General features: G+C 34.7%; 1 protein-coding gene across 6 annotated transcripts in view; it reads left to right on the plus strand.

Moving 5' to 3' along the window:
• The window catches only part of CTBP1 (C-terminal binding protein 1), a 456,395-nt gene that overhangs the window by 397,285 nt on the left and 43,656 nt on the right, over positions 1 to 15,454 (plus strand). For all 6 annotated transcript variants that reach the window (XM_074229968.1, XM_074229969.1, XM_074229967.1 and 3 more), the window contains one exon: positions 2,179 to 2,333. In XM_074229968.1, coding sequence (XP_074086069.1) covers positions 2,179 to 2,333 — 155 coding nt within the window. The remainder of the gene's footprint in view (positions 1 to 2,178; positions 2,334 to 15,454) is intronic.

Below are 15,454 nucleotides of genomic sequence, written 5' to 3' on the forward strand. Positions count from 1 at the left end.
AATCTATTTTTTGTTTCTAAAAAATCATGTCATAATTACTACTGGTAATATTGCTCTCTGTTGTCTTAATGAGATTTATACTGTCCTAGCCTTGGAACTAATCATGCCCTGGGATGATTGTTGAAATTTCCATTCCCCATCTAGTGTCAGCTAGATTTAGGTCCTTTCACTGTGTTCTCCTTATTTGCTGCATCCCCTCTGCAGCATGGCCATTTTTGAGAGCTAATTAAAATCTTGCCAGTGAAAAGGCTCATTTACCTGTTTGCAAGACTAAATTTGTCAGCCAATGGAAAAAGGAATGTGTAGGATCTTTAAATAGTCAAAATATGTTCTTTTGCCCCAAGATGTATAGCAGGTAGAAAGTAATTTTTTTTATCAGAATTTGTTGCTATTCTGGCAATATTTAGTTACTTGAGAAATGGGTATTAGTCATTTCATCATCTCTTTTGATTCCTTTCCTAATTTAGTTTCACCAAATCTATGACTTAGTATATTTTCCTCAACATTTTTGTGTTTTGTCTTGTAAACTTTTAAAGCCATTGTCCAACTACAGAAATGGAAGTTATGTTCAAAATTACAGGAATGTGTCATTTATCAGAAGGTGATAGTCATTTATCTAGCTCATTTATTAAGCAGGTATAAGAACTCAAAAACCCACTTTGATGTGGTTCATTTGGGGTCAGGTAAATTTCCATACATGAAATAGAGCAGATGCCCTGAGGTTACCATTAAAACATGGGGATAAGGACTGGACCTTCTGCCAGTGCCAGTCAGTTTCTTCTCTGCAAAAGTCTTGCTTGTAACATGTAGTGTTTAAGGGCCTTGCTCAGGTTCACACAGACTTGAAGTCATATCTTCTTTGTTTTAAGGTGAACTCTCTAGCCTATACCATACTACAAGATGCCAAATCATCAAAAATGTAGACCATTTAAGAAGCACAAAAGTATGTCAAGCAAAGAGTTCCATATGAAGTAGTTAAAAATAAAAACTTTTGGTGCTTTAAATATGATATAAGTTTCAATTAGTTGGAATATTTAGAATATTATGAAGAATAATTACTCCCTAATGATGTCAAATAAATGAGGTGTATGGTATATTAAGCCAAAAGGATTTGGGTTTTGTTCATTTTTTTAAATGAATAAGAAAGTGTTATGTTTTAGTTTTTTTTTTCTCCTTATCCGTCCCTGAGATTTCTTTAGAGCAATTTGGATATTATGGTAGAAGCTTAAATATATATTTGGATATTTTGTTTTTTGTTATTACATTTCTTTATTCATTTTCTCCTTATGATACATTATGTAGTTACAGAACTCCTTATATTCTTTTAATACATGGTAGAAAAGAAACATTTGGATGATCTTTTAGGGGTTTTTTTTGTTTTGTTTTTTTTTTTGCAAGGCAAATGGGGTTAAGTGGTTTGCCCAAGGCCACACGGCTAGGTAATTATTAAGTATCTGAGACCGGATTTGAACTCAGGTACTCCTGACTCCAGGGCCAGTGCTTTATCCACTATGCCACCTAGCCGCCCCTTGGATGGTCTTTTAAAGCTCATAAAATTCTTGTTTGTATACTACATACAAATGGTTGATTTGACAGAGTGAGGAAGCCTCAACTATGGTTGAAATATAGAATTTTATTTTAACCTGAGGTTATCTTAAAATTTTTAGCATTTGTTTTCATCTTATTTTTCCTGAATTCCAACATTGGAACATTGTTCCTTGCAGGATAAATCCCTACCTGAGATATTGCAAAGCAAATAATACTCTGAGTGCCTTCCTTTTGAGTTGGCCTATATCCCTTCCAAATTCCCCAGGGCCTGCTTTTATTTGCCTGGACCTGTCTGTGTGGGAGAAGCCTTGTGGTGCCAACTTAGTCCCTGTGCAGTTTGGGGATCAGGGGCTGCTTTTGTTTACAGTGATGCCATGTCCCATTTGGCAACAGAACAAAGTGCTTTAGCCAGCAGACAGTCTTCTTGATCAGTTTTACACTTATCTTTCTTCCTTCCTACCCTCTCACCTGAAATGATTTTGTTTCCAAGGCAAACTTAGGACTTGCAATATTTTAAATTTATTCTTTTTTTTTTTTAATTTGCCAACACAGTAAACAATAGTCAGGGTTGGGATTTTTAAAATAATTTTGCTGAATATAAGGTTAATGTTCTTCTTTATTCCTTTCTAGGCATTCGACCTCCAATCATGAATGGGCCCATGCACCCACGTCCATTGGTAGCTTTACTGGATGGCCGAGATTGTACAGTAGAAATGCCTATTCTGAAAGATGTAGCTACAGTGGCATTTTGTGATGCACAGTCCACACAAGAAATTCATGAAAAGGTAACTTAAAATTATTTCATTTAGATTTTCCATTAATCAGAAGTAGTACTTAAACCTTAAATGTTTACATTTCATTATAGATTTGACTTATATTCTAGCAGTTCTAATCAGGAAGTTTGACAAAAATTTGATTTACTTCTGCTTGAAAATTGGCACTTCCCTAGCTTGGCTCTGATGAATGGAGTTGTTTCCCCTAACTTGTATAACTTATCAGCATTCTCATCAAGTATGTAAAACTAAGTAATTCTTGTTAAAATCGCAGTTTCTAAAAGAATTAAAAGAAAAATAAATTGAAAGAGGTGTGATGATCTCTAGGTCCCAGAGATGAGACCAGTAAACTCATCTCCCTCCTTTTATTAAAGGGGGTGAGGAGACTATAGGTGTGAAATGTTTTATATAGAAGATAATTAGTTGTATTTGTTGGTTTTGCTTTTTTCTTGATTTTTTCCCAATTGATATTTTATTTTTCCAATTATATAGTAAGAAAGTTTTTCAATATTCATCCACATGCATATGCATATTTATAAATTACATAATTTCCTTCCACCTTCCCTTCCCACCCCCACCCCCCTCTTCTCAGTGGCAAACAGTGTGGTGAACATTGTAACATAATTTGTGTTTAACAGGTTTACAAATTAATCATTTTCTGTATGAGGAATTAGGACTAAGGGAAAAGAAAGAAAACCATGAAATAAGAAGAAAAAACATAAGAGAAATTTTTAAAAAGTGAACATAGTGTTCATTGAAATTCTGTAGTTTTTTTTTTTTTTGTTTTCTTCATCTGGATGTGTATAGCATTGCACATAACAAGTCTCTCAGGATTGTTCTAGTTCTCTGAACTGCAGAGAGGAGCTACATCCATCAAAGTTGATCAAGTCACAATGTTGTTGTTAATGTGTATAATACTTGGTTCTGCTGCCTTTGTTCAGCATTAGGTCCTGAAATCAGTGTTTCTCTAAAGAGTCTGACTAGTTATGATTTCTTATAGAACAATAGTACTTCATTAGCATTCATATACTATAACTCGTTCAGTTATCCCTCAATTGATAGGAATCCCCTCAATTTCCTGTTCTTTGTCACCACAAAAAGAGCTGCTATGACAATTTTGGAACACATGGGACATTTCTCATTTTTTTATGATTTCTTCTGGATATAGGCTTAGTATTGATATGATTGGGTCAAAGGGAATGATATGGTTTATTGCTCTTTGAGCATAGTTCCTTATTGTTCTCCAGAAGTATTGGATTAGTTTACAATTCCATCAACAGTGTATCAATATCCCAGTTTTCCCACAGTCTCCAACATTGATCATTTTCCCTTTTTGTCATCTTAACCAATTTGATAAATGTGAGGAATTAACTCATAGTTGTTTTAATTTGCATTTCTCTAATCAATTATGATTTGGAACATTTTTTCATATGATTATATATAGCTTTAATTTCCTTGTTTGAAAACTGCTTGTTCATGTCCTTTGACCATTTATCAATTGGGGAATGACTTGTAATAAATTTGATTCAGTTCTCTATATATTTTAGAAATGAAACCTTTATCAGAAACCCTAGCTATGAAAATTGTTTCCCAGCTTTCTGAATTCCTTCTAATCTTGGCAGCATTGGTTTTATTAGTGCAAACCCTTTTTAATTTAATATAGCCAAAATCATCCATTTTGCAATTTATAATGTATGCTATTTCTTGTTTGGTCATAAATTTTTCCCCTTTCCATAGATCTTACAGATTGAATATTTCTTGATTTGTTCATTGGTCTGGGGTATTGCCAATTATGTCTAATTCCATACCTATTTTGACCTTATTTCGGTAAAGGGTGTGACTTTTAGATCTAGACCTAGTGTTTGCCATACTATTTTCCAATTCTCTCAACAATTTTGTTGAATAGTGACTTCTTATCCCAGAAACTAATGTCTTTTAGTTTGTCAAACCGTAGATTAATGTAATCATTTGCTACTGTTTCTTTTGAACCTCTCTTAATCCACTGGTCCATTACTCCCATTTCTTAACCAGCTCCAGGCAGTTTTGATGACTGCTGCTTTATAGTACAGTTTTAGATCTGGTAGAACAAGGCCACCTTCATTTATATCTTTTTTTCATCAGGTCACTTGATATCATTGACCTTTTATTACTCCAGATGAACTTTTTTACTATTTTTTTTCCTAGTTCAATAAAATAGTTATTTGGTTGTTTGATTGGTATGGCACTGAATAATTTACTTTGGGTAGAATTGTATTTTTATTATATTAGCTTGATTTAACCATGAGCAATTGACATTTTTCCAGTTGTGTAAATTTGTCTTTATTTGTATGAAAAGATGATGCACTGTATTGATAAAGTGTTTTCTTACCCAGGAATTCCATCCACCCATGAAATCAAAGGTCACTATAGATTATTTGGGTAGTGAGGTGGTATAGTATATAGAGCACCATTTCTGGAGTCAGAAAGACTCACCTTCCTGGATTCAAATCCAGCCCCAGAGATTTACTAGCTTTATGATCCTGAACATGTCACTTAACCCTGTTTGCCTCAGTTTCCTCATCTGCAAAATGAACTGGAGAAGATGGCAAACTATTCCAGTTATCTTTCCCCAAAAAAACTTCAGAAGGGTTCACAAAGAGACATGACTGAAATGATACCACAAAAACAACTATTGCTACTTCTCAGGGTCATTGTGAGAAATGCACTTTTAAAATCTCAAAACCAAATAGAAACATGTCTTATCATTATTATAAGTACAGCAAATTATTTATTTTTACTACTGAAATATGATTTTGACACTTGGTCATCAGTGCTAATAATGTAGGTCAGGTTATCATAAAACTGACTTACAGTGCTCAGTGGTGACTTGTTTAGTCACTCAAAAAACAATTATTATTCTTTATGTACTAAAGCGTGAGGATACGAAGAAAAAATAAGAACAATCCTTACCTCTAGGAAACTTACATACTGAGGAGACTAACTCTGTGTGTGTGTGTGTGTGTGTGTGTACAATAATACTGAGTAGTTGCAAGAAACCTTAGAGGGGAAGACACTGTCAGCTGGAGAGACTAGGAAAAAGCATCCTGAACTGAGTTTTGAAGGGATCAAGGAATTCCAAGAGGCAGAAGTGAAGAGGGAGAGTCTTCTAAGACAGGGAAATGGCTACTGAAAAGGCACAGAAATGGGAAGCAGTGCATATGAAGAACAGAAAATAGGCCAATATGACTGAATCATAGGATACATGGAGGGAAATGTGAGAATACTGGAAAAAGAGAAGGGACCAGATCATGAAAACATCCCACAGAGAAGTTTATGCTTGAGCAAAGACAATTGGGAACCCCTGGAATTTATTCAATAGGAAGAATGGCAGGATCAGACTTGCACTTTAGAAAAAAATTACTTGATTCTGTGGAGGATGATTTGGGATAAGAAGACACTTTGAGGAAGGAAGCCTAATTAGGGGTCTATTGCAGTTATTTCAAGTTATAGCTGATGAGAGCCTGAATTAGGATGGTAGCAGTATCAGATGAAAGAAGTTAGGTAAATTCAAGAGATGTTATAGACAAAGAAACAAAGATTTGATAATTTATTGTATATGAGGGGTGAACGAGAGTAAGGAGAGAAAAAAAAGAAGGGACAACTCTTCATCAGAGATTAGAGTGAAAGAAGTGGTGGAGAATGATGTCTGGGGACTTGGAATGGTCAAAAGAGGCTTGAATAACTTGAATAACCTCAGGGTTTTTCTGGTGAAGAATGACTTTGTATCCTCAATTGAAAAAGGTAGGGATGGGGGTGGGGGGAGGTGAAGGGAGCTGCTAAGGTTGATAAGGAGTAGAGAAAAGATAGTTTGGGACAATAACTTTGTGAATGGAAAAGAGACTACATTAGGTGCCTTAAAAACCCAGTAGAGATTAGATAGCATAAATTTGTAGTTGTCCCAATCAACAGTTTCATATCTTACAGCTCTTAGTGCAAGTCATCCAGGAAGGGAAGAAGGGATTTGAGAGTATAGTATTAACATTGCATTATTTCACTAAAGGGTCTAGAATGGGGAGAGAGGAAAGTATAGGTACACAGGATTATGGTCCAGGAAAGTCCTGAAGTAGTTTAGAGGTAATGGTAAAGATGAAGGATTAGTTTAAGGTGTATAAAGAGATGAAGTTATATGAAATAGTGATTAAATAAATGATTTTCAAAATTCTTAAGCATGAAAATCAATCATTTGTAGATGATAGCAAATTTACAGGTCTGACCACCTCTGTGAGTAGCTACAGTGGAATTGAGTAGTGAGAATCAAGTAGATGGAACTTTTTCAGCAACAATTTCCACATTGTAGAACCAAATCTCTCCTGATTCAAGATCTGAAATAAGATTGATCCATCAATCAATAAGTAATGATTTAAATGCCTGCTATCAGCCAAGCAGTAACTGTGCTAATGATGAGGTCCAAAATCAAAATTAAATAGCTCCTACCCTAAGGGAGTTTACATTCTATCTAAAGAAGCAACATGCTTACAAATACATACAAAATGGTTACAAAATATTTGAATGAATGGACTACACTAGCAGCTGTTTTAAGAGGTAACTTGAGATGAACTTTGTAAGGGGCAATCCATTTGGACTGACTCAGCATTCTCCTCCAAACAACTTTAAAATAGCACTTCAAATCAAATTTAGGAATGGCAGAGCCAACAAAAGGTCAAGGTAAGATATTTTTTGGCCTAGAAAAATTTAAGAGGTCAGCAAAAGAAGTTTGTGACATCAGGGTGGAGGCCTCTCTGGAGGAGCCCCTATATGCAGCAGCCACAGCAACAGCAGCAGTCTTGGAAGCTCTTACCCCAGGGCTCTCTAAGCGGGTAAGACAGTTGGACAAAAAGAGATTACAGAGAACTCTTTGCTGGCACTGGATTCAGCTGGCTCTGATTGGTAACCCTGTTATCCATACATTGTTCAAGGTTGCAGTTCCAAGGCAGAGGGGATCTCTAGGATGTTAGTTACAAGGGAGAAGGGATCCTGGTCACAGTTTAGACAAAGAAGAGTATTAGTACTTGTGGCTATAGACAACCAGGAACCTTTCCTGGGTGAAGACTGGAGAGCAGACCAGGAAAGCAGTGACCACATCTCTCCCACTCTATGTTAGAAGCTCCAAAAACTTGCAGAGCCCCAGAAATAGCTCTGAAAACAATGGTACTAAAAGTCCTAAGCTTGGACCAGTGTCTCCCCACCCTCAGGTGAGCAGGGGCCAACTTTAATATAAAGTTCAAAGTTAAGAAATAGGCTGGAAAAATGAGCTGACAATAACAAAAATTGACCATAAAAATCTAATATAGTGGTGGAAAAGACTAAGAAATAAACTAGAAAATAATGTGAAAACAGCTACAAACAAAGAAAAATGAACCTGACACAAGAACAATTCTCGGAAGAGTTAAAGAAACAGATAAGAGTAGTAGAGAAAAAATTGGGAAAAGAATAAGAGTGCTGCAAGAAAATCAGGAAAAGAAAATTAGAGGCAGCTAGGTGGCACAATAATAGAGCATTGAACTTGGAGTCAGGAGGACCTGAAGTTCAAATCCTATCTGTGTGACCTTGGGCAAGTCACTTAACCTCATTGCCTTAAATAAAGATTTTTTAAAAAAGAAAATTAGCAGTTTAATAAAAAAGAAATACTGAAGAAAATAAATAACAGCTTAAAAACAGAACTGGCCTAATAGTAAATGAGGAACAAAACTTCACTGAGGAAAGGACTCCTTAAAAAGCAGAATAGGCCAAATGAAAAAGGAGGTACCAAAATTCCCTGTGGTAAAGAACTTAAAAATTGTACACAAAATTGACTACATGGAAAAAGAGGTACAAAAATCTCACTGAAGAATGCAATTCCTTAAAAATTAGAATTGAGTGAATGGACACAAATAATACCTTATGTCCTCAACAAACAATAAAATCAAATCAAAAGAATGGAAAAAAATAGAAGAAAATGTGAACTATTTCATGGCAAAAACAACTGATCTAGAAAATATATCAGGAAGAGGTAATTTAAGAATTATTGGACTACCTGAAAGCCATAGTCATAGAAAGAGCCTAATGATGATGAAGAAAAACTTTCCTGCTATCTTAGATCCAGAGGGTAAAAGAGAAATTAAAAGAATCTACCGATTACCTCCCAAAAAGAGATTCCAAAATAACAAGTCTCAGGAATGTTTTGGTCAAATTCCAGAGTTCCCAGGTAAAGAATAAAAACAAGAGGGCTTTGAAATCTGGTATTTCAGAAGGTAAAGGAGCTAGGATTACAATCAAGAATAATTTACCAATCAGAACTGAATATAGGGGCGGCTAGGTGGCATAGTGAATAAAGCACTGGCCCTGGAGTCAGGAGTACCTGGGTTCAAATCTGGTCTCAGACACTTAATAATTACCTATCTGTGTGGCCTTGGGCAAGCCACTTAACCCTGTTTGCCTTGCAAAAACCTAAAAAAAACCCAACTGAATCCTTTGGTGGGATGGGGAGGGAAATTGATATTTGATGAAATATAAAATTTTCAAGTATTCTTGATGAAAAGATCAGTGCTGACTAGAAAATTTGACATTCAAATATGAGACTCAAAGAAGCATAAAGAAGTAAACAGGAAAGGGAAATCATAAGAGACTTAAGGCTAAACTCTACTTAGTTCCTACATAGGAAGATATAATAAGGAATCTCATAGCAAAAACAACTGACCTAGAAAACAAGTGTAAAGAAAATCAATTAACTACGTAAAAGCTTTGATCAAATTATGAGCTTAGACATCTTATTTTTAAGCTTAAATGAAAATTGCCCAGATTTCTTAGAATCAGAAGATGAAATAGGAAGAACTCACCTCCTATCTCCTGGAAGAAACCTTCAGGAAAATTATAACTCGATCCAGAGCTTCCAGGTTAGAGAAAAATAGTCCAAGTAACCAAGAACGTAAGAATTCCATACTGAGGTGTCAAAATCAGGATTACACATGATTTAGGAGCCATCACTATAAAGAAGCAAAGAGCTTGGAATGCTATGTTCCAGAAGACAAAAACTCTTGATTACATCCAAGAATATTTACCCAGCAATACTTGAGTATAATCTTCTGGGGGATATGGGGGAGGTGGGAATAGATTCATAAATATTCCTACTGAAAAGACCAAGACTGAATGACAACTTTGAATTATAATGACAGGGGTCAATAGGAACATTAATAAACAACAACAAGAATATATAAGCAAGCCTTCATAAGGGACTAAATAAATATAAACTATTTACATTCTATTTTGGGGAGATGATACATATATTCCCTTAGAAATCTCTCATTATCAAGGTTCAAAGAGAAAGTCAAAGTAGACAAAGGGACTAGGAGAGGTCCATATATTTGTATGATCTTAAAAGAATAACAGAAAGGAAGAGGAATATACTGGGGAGAGGAAAGATATGAAAAATTTTCTCATCTAATCAGAATGTGCAAGACTATAAAATGGAGGGAGGGATGTAAGAGACTCTGTTTCTCTGAATTGGTTAGATGGAAGAAAATTCTCTCTCTCTCTCTCTCTCTCTCTCTCTCTCTCTCTCTCTCTCTCTCTCCACTCAGCCAGAAAATAAAAGGAAAAGGAAAGATACAACAGAAAATAGATTAAGGGAAGGATTATTGATTAAAAAAAATTCTAAGGAAGCTATATGTGGAGGAGGGGCCTAAAAGAAAAGAAAGAAAGAGATAAGAACCTATTGTTGGGCTCTGGACAAAAATAATGAGGCAGTGGATAAAGCACCAACCCTAGAGTTAGGAAGATCTGGGTTCAAATGTGGTCTCAGACATTTGACACTTACCTGCTGTGTGACCTTGGGCAAATGATTTAACACTGATTGCCTTGAATCCAGGGCCATCTCCATTGGTTCTGATCCATATCTTGCTACTGGACCCAAATTGCTTCTGAGGAGAAAGTGAGGTGTGTGACTTAATATAGAATGCCCCTCACTCAAATCCAATTCTCTTGTATGTTATAGTTTCACCTCCTTGACATCATTCGTGGTCTTCTTTGAGAATGAAGGACAAATATCATCATCATCATCATCATCATCATCATCATCATCAAGAGCACTGGTGTTGAGCTCTCTCCTCACTACTGTCTTCTTTACAAAAACGAACTCATAAAATAAAAGAGAGCAAAATGAATTAAATGGCATAATCCAATGATATAGTTTGTAAAATACTCTTGAAACAAAGTTATACATCTAAAATAAAGGACTAGAACCTTTTATGTTTCAGCTGAAGTTAAAAAAAAACCTGAAGAATATCATGATCCCATAAAAGCAACAGTATAAAGAGATTTAATTTTATAAAAAGGGAAATTACATTTTGCTGAAAGATCATAGAAAATGAATTAACATCAGTACCAAATATATACATTCTAAATGTCAAGGCATCTCAATACTTATATACAAATTTAAATATTACCAATCAGAAATAGATTAGTAACATTATAATAGTTTTTTAGTTTACACTAAGCAGACCTAGATAAATGACCCCCCCAAAAATACTCTCCCTCCCCAAGTGAAAAACCTAAATATGTTTTTAGAAAAACCAGATATAATAGCTCTCTGGAAAGTACTGAATGGGAATAAAAAGGTGTATACATATTTCTAATCTATGTATGACACGTTCACAAAAATTGGCCAAGTATTAGGGCACAAAACCTCATTAGCAAATGCAAAAAAGCAGAAATATTAAACACTTTTTAAATCTTTTATCTTTAAATCTTTTATGTACTGCAATACAATTAAAAATTATAATCATTAAAGTTACTAAATAAATTATTAAAATTAGATGCTAAATAACTTAATCCTAAGGAATGAGTAGATCAACAAGCAAATCAGAGAAACAAATCAGAAATTTAACTAAAGATACAGACACAATGACAACATGCTCAACTTTTTAGAATGCAACCAAAGCAGTCCTTAAGAGAAAATTTATTTCTCCAAACACTTTTATCAGTAAGATGAATAAATTTGAAATGCAACTTAAAAAAATAACTATAAGATCTAACAAATTTAAATCCCCTAATTAAATGCCACATTAGAAATCCTAAAAATAAAAAAATACTAACAATTGAAAACAATAATTAATGAATTAATAAATAAAACTAGGAGCTGACTTTAAAAAACCATTGACATAATTTTTTAAAAACTAGAGTACTAAATTATCAAAAATGAAAAGGAGGAATTCACAGCTAATGAGGAAGAAATAAATTATTATTAATGATTTTATTCCATTATATGCCAATAAAACTGACAGCCTAAATAAAGTATATAGCATACATAAAAATATATAATAAGACAAAAAGAAGGGAGAAAGGGCAGATTTACAGAGAAATTAGTCCTAAGCAAAATAAACTCTTAAGGATGTATAAAAATGTCTATAGCAGCTCTTTTTGTAATGGTAAAGAATTAGAATTTGAGGGAATCTTCATCAGTTGTAGAATGATGAAAAGCTAATGTTATAAAAATGTGATGAAATATTGTACTGAAGAGAATGATGAAAGGAATGGAAACTGAATGCAAAGTGATGTGAAAAAAACAGAGAACAATTTATTTAATGGAAGCAATATTGTAATGACAAACAACTTTGTAAGACATAGGAAATTAATTCTATTCAACATAATCATTACATTTTCAAAAGGCTCATGGTAAATCACCTTCTGATAAAACAGTGTTGAATTCAGAGTACGATTTGAGCCCTCTTCCTCCCTTTTTTTGGAGCATGACTTGTTTATGTGGGAATTTGTTTTGATTTAACAGGAATTTTCCCACCAGTTTTCTAGGCACAGGAAGTGGGAATGGCAAAATTTTGTTTAAAAATTTTAATTTTAAAACTTTATATGCAAATTAAACAACTCTCTGAGGTACCATCTCACACCTATCAGATTGGCCAATATGATTAAAAAGGAAAATGATCAATGTTGGAGGGGATATGGGAAAAATGGACACTAATGCATAGTTGGTGGAGTTATGAACTGATCCTTTCTGGAGAGCCAATTTGGATTACACCCATTACCTTGATCCAGTAATACCACTACTGTGTTTGCATTTCAAAGAGATCACAAAAAAGGGTAAAAAAATCCTATTTTGTACAAAAATATTTATAGCAGCTTTTTTCATAATGTCAAAGGATTGGAAATTGAGGGAAAGCTCATCAATTGAGGGATGGCTAAACAAATTGTGCTATATATGAAGATGATCGAACACTATTATTCTATAAACACAAGGGAATGGGTTTTCAGAATAACCAGTAAAGACTTGCATGAGGGACAGCTAGATGGCGCAGTAGATAGAGCACTGGCCCTGGAATCAGGAGTACCTGAGTTCAAATCCAGCCTCAGACACTTAATAATTACCTAGCTGTGTGGCCTTGAGCAAGCCACTTAACCCCATTTGCCTTGAAAAAACCTTAAAAAAAAAGGCTTGCATGAACTGGTATAGAGTAAAGTGAGCAGAACTAACAGCAAGATTGGGTGATGATCAACTTGTTCATTTCAGCAGTATAATAATTAAAGACAATTCTAAAAGACTTGTGATGGAAAATACTGTACATATTCAGAAAAGGAACTGTGGAATGCAGACTAAAGTTTATTATCTTTAATGTTTGGAAGTTTTTTCCCATTTGAATTTGATTCTTCTTTTACATCATGATTAATAAGGATCTGTGTTTAGATCACTTTCTGGTGAAATGGGGAAGCGATCGGAGGGAGGGAGAAAAATGTAAAACTCAAAGCCTTGGTGAAAAATGATTGTTGAGCCACCATTGCATATGTATGTAATTGGAAAAATAAATAAATAAATATTTGATTTTTTGAAAAATGTTTTAAATACTTTAAAAAGAGATTCTTTTGATAATTCAGATGAAGGGTGAGGCCCTAAACTATGTAATTAGAAAACCAGCTTTGGCTTGGGGCAAGAATTAAAACACTCTACACATTACTGGGGAAGGAAAGGAGTGAGGGGAGAATGGTGGCTTCAAGGGAGTGCCTGAGGCTAATTGATGGAACTTAGATCTCTGCCCCTCATGTTCTCTCTGTTTTGGGAAGAGGGATAACTCAATCAACCTGACTTTAATGTTCCTGAATAATGTTATAAAATTAAAGTATATTTATATGTCAGTTTTAGGAACAATCATTATCTAAACATTTATTCAAATTGTCAGTAAGTTTTTAGCTGATTTTATCAAGTATCTATGGAGGAATAAAGTTCAGTGTCTTTAAAAAATACTTTTTTGTCACATATGAAAAGTCAATATTTATAAAGTATCTTACCAATATATAAGACTGGTGAGTTCTTGTTAAATAATTGTTGCAAGCTTTAAAAGAAATTTTTTTTTGCATTCTTGGAAACATTTTTAAAGCTTGTTATATAGTATAGAAAAAAGAATAATTTTCCTCACTGCTTGTTAAGATTAGGCAAATAATCTCTAAGTCTTATTCTATATTCCTGATTTATTTTATAACATGCTCTTTCCATTTCTGACTTGTGGTACCAGAGTAGGCTAATAGTCAAATAAAAAGCAAGGATAAAATTTGCAACAAATAGATTCATCTCAACCAGCTCCTTTATTATATAACTGATGCAGCTGAAATCCAGAATTAGAAAAGGATTTCCTTAAAGTCTCTCAGCTAAATCAGTATTAGATTCATGTTCATGTAATCAATTCTCTTTGTTCCATGCTTTGCTACCTCTGTTTCTTGCAGAGAAGAAATTGAGACTTTTTTTTGTATTGAGAGTTGACCTTTTTTTGTTTTTGTTATTTTTGCACGGCAATGGGGTTAAGTGGCTTGCTCAAGGCCACACAGCTAGGTAATTAAGTGTCTGAGGCTGGATTTGAACTCAGATACTCTTGACTCTAGGGCTGGTGCTCTATCCACTTAGCTGCCCCAGAGAGTTGACCATTTTTAATTGAATATTAATCTCTAAAGATTACTCAGCAATATTTAAAGGATCTGTGATTTCATGTTTGTTTTGTTCTATTTACTGAATTGCAACTCCTTTGGGACTTATTAGATATTCTTTAATAGTGGCTTCAGCCAGCCTGATAATGGGCCTCTCTGAACTTAGACTGATCCTGAGATGGTGATGGTTATGATAATAACAATAAGAACACAGTATTTGCATAGAAATTTTAAGTTTTGCATGAAACTTTATATATATAAAATCTTATCTCCTTTGATTTTTTCCTCTACCCTGTAAGATAGATAGCCCAGGGTTTTTTATTCTCAATTTGGAGATGAGAATCTTGAGACACAGAAGAGGTTCAATGACTTGGTAGCTAGTACTTTTAAGTAAGGTGGGATTAGAACTCTGGACTTGGAGATTCCCAGCCTAGTGCCTTTTCAGTTGCACTATGCTATCTATACTAGCTCCAACTTTAGTACATGCTGCTAGGACTTAGACTCAGCTAGCATAACCTTCAACAAATCAGATTCACTTCTTTGCCAAGGTAAGGAATCATAGTTGGACCTTAGTAGCAGTGTCTAGTAGTGTATTTTGGGGGTTCGTTTCTGTAGTTTCATTGTCCAATACAATTCCACTTCTCATTTAATTGGGAAATGGGAATTGGGAAGTCTAGACAAACTTTCAGAGCTAGAGAACATTTAAGAAAGTGAGATTTCTTGTTGTTACCGTACTCTAAATAATGTTGTTATTAACTAGTTATGAGACCTTGAGCGGGTTCCTTAGCTAGTGTGAGCCTCTGAATGATGCTTTAATTATTTACATTCCTTCTACAGCCTCATCACCCCACTTTTTTTTATTTCTGAAGATTAGGTCTTCTCTCTCTTTCTCTCTCTCTCTCTCTCTCTCTCTCTCTCTCTCTCTCTCTCTCTCTCTCTCAGGTTGAGGGTACAGTAGCTCCTCATGGGTCTGGACCTTTGACTTGCTCTGATACTGACCTGGGCTGCTTCCTTAGGTGTCTGATAGCATCCCCAACTCTGAAAGACTGATCATATTGATTTGGACACATGATCAGCTAAGGCCCTTGCAGTTCAGCCTTTGTAAGGGGGCTGGGTGGGTGGGAACAGGAAGAGCATTTCTTTAGTTCCTACTGTATGCCAGACAATGTGCTAAGCATTTTAACAAACAACCC

The sequence above is a fragment of the Macrotis lagotis genome, chromosome 3 (genome assembly GCF_037893015.1).
Source record: "Macrotis lagotis isolate mMagLag1 chromosome 3, bilby.v1.9.chrom.fasta, whole genome shotgun sequence".
Classification (NCBI taxonomy): domain Eukaryota; kingdom Metazoa; phylum Chordata; class Mammalia; order Peramelemorphia; family Peramelidae; genus Macrotis; species Macrotis lagotis.